General features: G+C 38.6%; 1 protein-coding gene across 1 annotated transcript in view; it reads left to right on the top strand.

Moving 5' to 3' along the window:
* The window catches only part of LOC308093408 (oxygen-regulated protein 1-like), a gene marked incomplete at both ends in the record, with an annotated part of 9,144 nt that extends 5,291 nt beyond the window's left edge, over positions 1–3,853 (top strand). The window contains 2 exons of the mRNA XM_080439744.1: positions 929–1,481; positions 3,799–3,853. Of these exons, the coding sequence (XP_080295870.1) occupies positions 929–1,481; positions 3,799–3,853 (608 nt within the window). The remainder of the gene's footprint in view (positions 1–928; positions 1,482–3,798) is intronic.
* Positions 3,854–6,505: the final 2,652 nt, after the last annotated feature.

The following is a 6,505-nucleotide window of genomic DNA, read 5'->3' on the forward strand; positions in this document are numbered from 1 at the left end:
CCAAGCCCAAATACAGATTTAGATTCAGATTTATCTGAGTATAGGCCGGAGACTCCATACAGCGGTGTATACGACAAAGACTCAAGGATCTTTAGATGTTTTCTCTGTTAATTCAGAGAGTCAGTCTCCAAACTACACAGGTGCAAGGCATATGAGTGATAAACCAATAGGAGAACTAACATGGAGCGCACCAACTCCAAATTATCACAAGGAAATATATCAGAAAGGCTCTCATTAAAAAGTGGGGGGAGCTCCAACTCCAAATTATCACAAGGAATATATCAGAAACCCCCACATTAAAAAGTGGGGGGGAGCTCCAACTCAAAATTATCACAAGGAAATATATCAGAAAGGCTCTCATTAAAAAGTGGAGGGAGCTCCAACTCCAAATTATCACAAGGAAATATATCAGAAACCCCCACATTAAAAAGTGGGGGAGCTCCTACTCAAAATTATCACAAGGAAATATATCAGAAAGGCTCTCATTAAAAAGTGGGGGGAGCTCCAACTCAAAATTATCACAAGGAAATATATCAGAAGGCTCTCATTAAAAAGTGGGGGGAGCTCCAACTCAAAATTATCACAAGGAAATATATCAGAAAGGCTCTCATTAAAAAGTGGGAGGAGCTCCAACTCCAAATTATCACAAGGAAATATATCAGAAAGGCCCACGTTAAAAAGTGGGGGGAGCTCCAACTCAGAATTATCACAAGGAAATATATCAGAAAGGCCCACATTAAAAAGTGGGGGGAGCTTCAACTCAAAATTGTCACAAGGAAATATATCAGAAAGGCCCACATTAAAAAAGTGGGTTCTCCACTTATGACTCAGGGACAAAAGCATTAGGGGATGATCTGTCTAATTACAGCTCAGCAAGCTCATTAAAGACATACATGGAGCCTTCAAAGAGCCTGCTTGGTCTCCACAGAGGCGGACTCAAATGACGGGGTTCTAATTGATCAAGGTAGGTGGCTCCTCAAGGAAAACCACCTTATACGAAATTCTCCTCCGATCTCCAGTGACAATCTGGGAATGTATGGAAATGAAGACACAACATCTATAGATTCATGTCAGGAGAACACCGGCGAGGTTGATGATTCAGCACAGCACAGACCCCTTGACGTCATATCTTCATCAGAGCTCGAAGACATGGCAAAGCCTCAAACTCCTAAGTGTGCCTATTACAATATGCCACACGGGAGTGACTCAGACCCCTTTTTGGATGATGTCAGTGTCAAAAGTAGGAACGGAGACACATGCGGTAGCAAAACAAAGGGTGTCAAGGTCTCACCCACCATTGACACCAGTAAAACCTGGCCAAAGAAAAATAGCAGTCTTTCTTCATTTACATCAGTGGAGTTTAAGCTGTCAGAGAGCAGAGTGCATCCTGAGGGGGAGTCCTCTGCTGTGACACAGGCTGCCAGGCCCTCTAGTGTTGCAGGGAGTGTACTGCAATCACAAGACTCCATGGAAGCACTCAGGTGTGGACGATACTGTCCTATATTATAAAGCTTGGAGCAATAGCTGTGAGGAACACAAACTGGAACTGGGTGACACTGTATATGTATTTTTATATGCATATGTATATGCATATGTACACGTATATGTGCACACGCGCACACACCGCGCACACACACACACACACACACACACACACACACACACACACACACACACACACACACACACACACACACACACACACACACACACACACACACACACACACACACACACACACACACACACACACACACCATGCTCCTTGTAAGATTCCTTGGGTGTGACTGTGAATCTGACTCTTGTCTCTCCTCTCTCTTGCCCTTGGTTTCTTGTCTCTCTACAATGAAAAACACACATATCTGAAATAAAGCATACACATGCCAAAGAATACATCTTTAAAAGACAACATTGTGCCTTTATTTACACTGGTATATTATACGGTTAAGAAAAGTCTAGGGACAGTAAATATTTTTTGTCTTTTTGTTGGTTCACATGGTTTATTTGACATACTTTGACTAAATGTTGTCACTGACCTGTTATTTTGTTAAAATATTGTAAAGAATATATAAAGAATAACTTAAAATGTGTATAATGCTTACATGGTGGATTGTACATACTGTAGTACACTATGATTTACAGATTTCATAAGGAATGTATTTATGTTGAAAATAACATCATGCAAATGTGATAAATTAACATACTGTGCAGTAAGGGTACATAAAATGCACCATCATAAATCTACATACTCTGCCAAAGAAAGTACTTAATTCTTCAAGAATGTGCAGCTGTAAATTCATTGTATAGTGTTCATTGTTTTGTAATACAGTTAGGTTCTTCACAAAGAAAAGTTTGTCAACTGTGAATTAATGATTGTACAAATATGAGATTAGCTAATGGGGGGAAAAACTGAATCCATTTAAAGGCAGCTTCTGTCAAAATATTATTTATGCTGTAAGAATGTACCACAATTGAATAAACTACATGTTTAATTTCTTCGCACTGACCAATTCATTATTCATTATTGAGCTTGTAGATCGGCTATTTTCGTTACGTTTGACAATTCATTTTACATTGGTTTCTAATCGTATTTCTATCTTCACCTGATGTTTTCATCAGGATGGGGACAATTATCTCAGCACATTTAGTGCTGAGACTGCACCTTTCAACAGAACATGATAAACGTCTTTTTGTAAGCTTACAAGTGTGGTGAAAACTAGCACATTTTGGTAGTGAATGTTGAAAACCGAGACATTTTAATGTTTATAGATATTTGTCGTACTTGGGACACCCAGCCTGAAACCGGACAATTCCGGCCAAACCGGGACATCTATTCACTGTACTCATATTAGCCCTACATCTGGGGAAGACCTATGCAAAGTAGACTTGTCCCAATATACCGATACCAGTATCAGAAAAGCTGCCGATACTGCTATAAATGCTGGTATTGGTATCGGCGAGTATGCCAGTCTATGCCAATCCGATACCACGTAATTTATCACATGATGATATTTTATTTACAGTCATATTTTGAATGCTTCAGTTGATGTTGCACGACTGGTTTAAACTCTTACTGCACTATTTACATCATTATTTTAACAACTTGTAGCTGCACTAATTATCAATGGAATTTTGATTTATTCCTAGATCAGCGGTTCTCAAACCTTTTAATCTCAAGGACCCCCATAACTCTGAGAGTGTACAAATGGAACCAAATGGACCCTTATGGGTCCATTTGGTTCCATTTGTACACTCTCAGAGTTACAGACCTGTAAGGGTCCATTTGGAACCCCCTTAAGGAACCCAGATGGTCCCTGAACTCCACTTAGAGAACCACTGTCCTAGATTTGTTTAGATTACACACGGGTATCGGACCGGTACTCGGTATCGACCGATACACAAGTTGTGGGCATCGGAATCGGTATCGGGAAGGAAAAAACCTGCCATCGGTACATCGCTAATGGAAAGGAGAGGGAGGCATTGTAAGACATTTCCCAGGGTTTCATCAGCTGTTGGCATCAGCTGTTGCTGTATGTTCTCTTCTTTTCCAAAACAGAGACCATTGAGACCTATACCATTGAGACCATTGAGACCATTGAGACCTATACTATACATTGAGACCATTGAGACCTATACATACTAAAATATGTTTTTATTTTTTATTATAAGTTATAAGTTATAAGTTATAAGTATAAGTATAAGTATAAGTATTATAATAGCTGGATGTATGTAAAATATATATATATAAATATTATATTCTTTCATACATTTTAGCCCAGGTGGTCTCTCACCCTTCAGAATCAGACCAAAGGGACACCCCCAACACCACACCCAAAGGATCAAGGGCTCCTGAAATGCCTGACTCTGAGATAGATCACACCTTCACAAAAGACAGCATTCTGTATGACTCTGCTGTGGGAGAGGTACCAACATGTATGGTAATATGATGATTTGTGACGCTTTTGTTGTCTGTTTTGTCAGATTCTTGTCTATTTCATCCTGAATGCCCACATTTCCAAAGAACAAGTTTGAAGACTGGAAGCAACAGATTTCAGCTGATGCCCTCCCAACATGTCTCCATTTCTAGAAACAATACTGAGGTGCAGCTCAAACAAATGCGTTGGATTAAATAGTAAGGCATTCCAGATAGAGTCCGATTCAACAAGTAATTTGCATTCATGAACAACAATTGTGTCATTTTCTCCACTTGCTAAAGTATTCAACATTTTTATAAAATGTCTTTAAATTAATAATGTATTCTTATTTCATTGCCCTCTCTCACATTAGCAAAACACAATAAAGATTGTATTAGTCTATTTTAAATTATGAAATCTAACAATATATAAAGCTCCTGTTCAGAAAGACAGAAAATACCTCCCCTGTGTTGGAAAGCATTTGTTCTAAGAATAATATACTAGAGCTACTCAAACAAGACAAAGAAGAACAAACACTATTGACCATCAGCTGTTGACCCTTTAACCTTGCTTGTCCTGTTGGCCGTAATTTCAGCAAGTGAGTGTAACACGATCGCTTGTGATGTGTCAGAACAAAGGAGAGGTGTCAGAATCACTATAATACCATCATATGAACAATCTAAAGAAATACATTCTATTAATTTGGCAGAAATTGTTTTAGCATGTTTTCCACATAGTTGTGAGAGAACTTCCCTTAATTACTTGCTGGATGTGCATTAAGGAGACAGACCAGCCATCTATTGTAGTAATGCTGAGCTAGAACAAATGAAATCAAAGTGACATAAATAACATGCAGTCATAACAATTATGAATGTTTTGTTAAGTTCAGAGCCTCTATGGCATTCAGTAGAAGACTTTACAGACTCAGCATACAACATAGATTAGAATTCTCATGAAACATGTTTTGGCAGTTAGCACTGTATTACAGTAAGTGCAATGCATTACACTCATTTCCCACTTGTGCACGGAAAATACGCAACCAAACAAAACTTTTACAAAATTTACATTAAAGGACGACTTCACCGATTTTCAACCTATCTTCATATAATTGGTCCTCACTAATACTCATGATAAAATGGTACAATTTTTTTCTACTTGGTCTGTGTCTCATAGGAGGGCTGTGGACAGTCCAGAAACCCGTCTACCAGTGACATCATCGTTAGGCATGATTATTGCATTGCAACTTTCCAGGAATAGAAAGCCTGCAGTTTCTATTAGCTTGGATTCCCCATTGATGATGTCACTGGTAGACGGGACTCTGAACTGCCCACAGCCCTCCTCTGAGACACAGACGGAGTAGACTTTTTTTTTTTTACCATTTTATCATGAGCATTAGTGAGGACCAATTATATGAAGATAGGTTGAAAATCGGTGAAGTCGTCCTTTAACATGTAACAGTATGTTAAAGGATGTAAAAAAAGAAAATGAATGCTATTATCATATATAATAATGCTTCTATTCATGTTAATGAAAGGTGCCTGAGAGAATGATCCCAGAACAATGGCAGATCAACAATGTAAAACATTATTGGCATGGATTTATAGGATGAGGTTAAATTATTCTTCAAATGTAGGATGTTCTGTCCAGGGGAAACGGTTATGTGAAATAAAATGCCACGTGACTGAGCTTACCTTTTCAGATCCAGTTTGCCAACAACCAAACATGGCAGTGTTGCTTCAGCTGCTGGCAGTTTAGCATACCCATATATAAGGGGTCCTGGAGAAACAGAAGGCACAGGTCCAGGGTAACAGCTTGCTCCAGTTGAAAGGTAATTGCTTCTCCACCACACTGCCACAGAAGAAAAGAGTTCAGTATGGTTTCATTTATTTTACTGTGACTTAGTCTTAAAGGTTTTCATTACTGTTGCAACTTTATTTCTCCAAAATCCCAGTAACTGCAAAGAAGGCATTAGAAAATGGTTAAGAATGGCATGTGTCAAAGCTGCTGTAACACTCAGATGAGAAAGGTTTTATGTACCGGTAGATCCAAAAGTAAAAAAAAACTGCTCCTTTCTTCTCAGGTAGGCCTACTTCTTGAGCAGCTACATCTATTCGTTTCCTGTCAAGGGTGAGTGATACTTACTCTTGTTTTGATTATGGAGAGCAGTTAACATTCATTATCTTACATTGGAAATGAAATTAGGCTGACTTTTCCATTCCTGTGTTAATGTAGCTTAGCTTGGTTGCATGCAATTTTGGATATCGATGAACTAATGAAGAAACTTGCATGGATTAAAGCAAAATAAAATCTCAGGACTGAAACATTTTCAGTCCTAATGTGCGATTTGTGAAACAGCGTGAAAGGAGCCCCCCCCCCCATAATAGCGCTTAATAAACACAATATGTAAAATTATGATGTTTTAGTATTATTGTTCCTGCTGTTCTACATATCAACCAGGTGAAGAAATTACAGATTGAGGCTTTAACCTTTGCTGTTATGGAATAGCCGAGGAGGGTTAGGGTTTTTATGGAAGATGCTTCTGAACATATTGCTAGTTTGACCACTTCAAATGCTCTAATCTTGTTTAGTTT

This window comes from Gymnoscopelus braueri (assembly GCF_963280865.1).
Source record: "Gymnoscopelus braueri genome assembly, chromosome: 10".
Classification (NCBI taxonomy): domain Eukaryota; kingdom Metazoa; phylum Chordata; class Actinopteri; order Myctophiformes; family Myctophidae; genus Gymnoscopelus; species Gymnoscopelus braueri.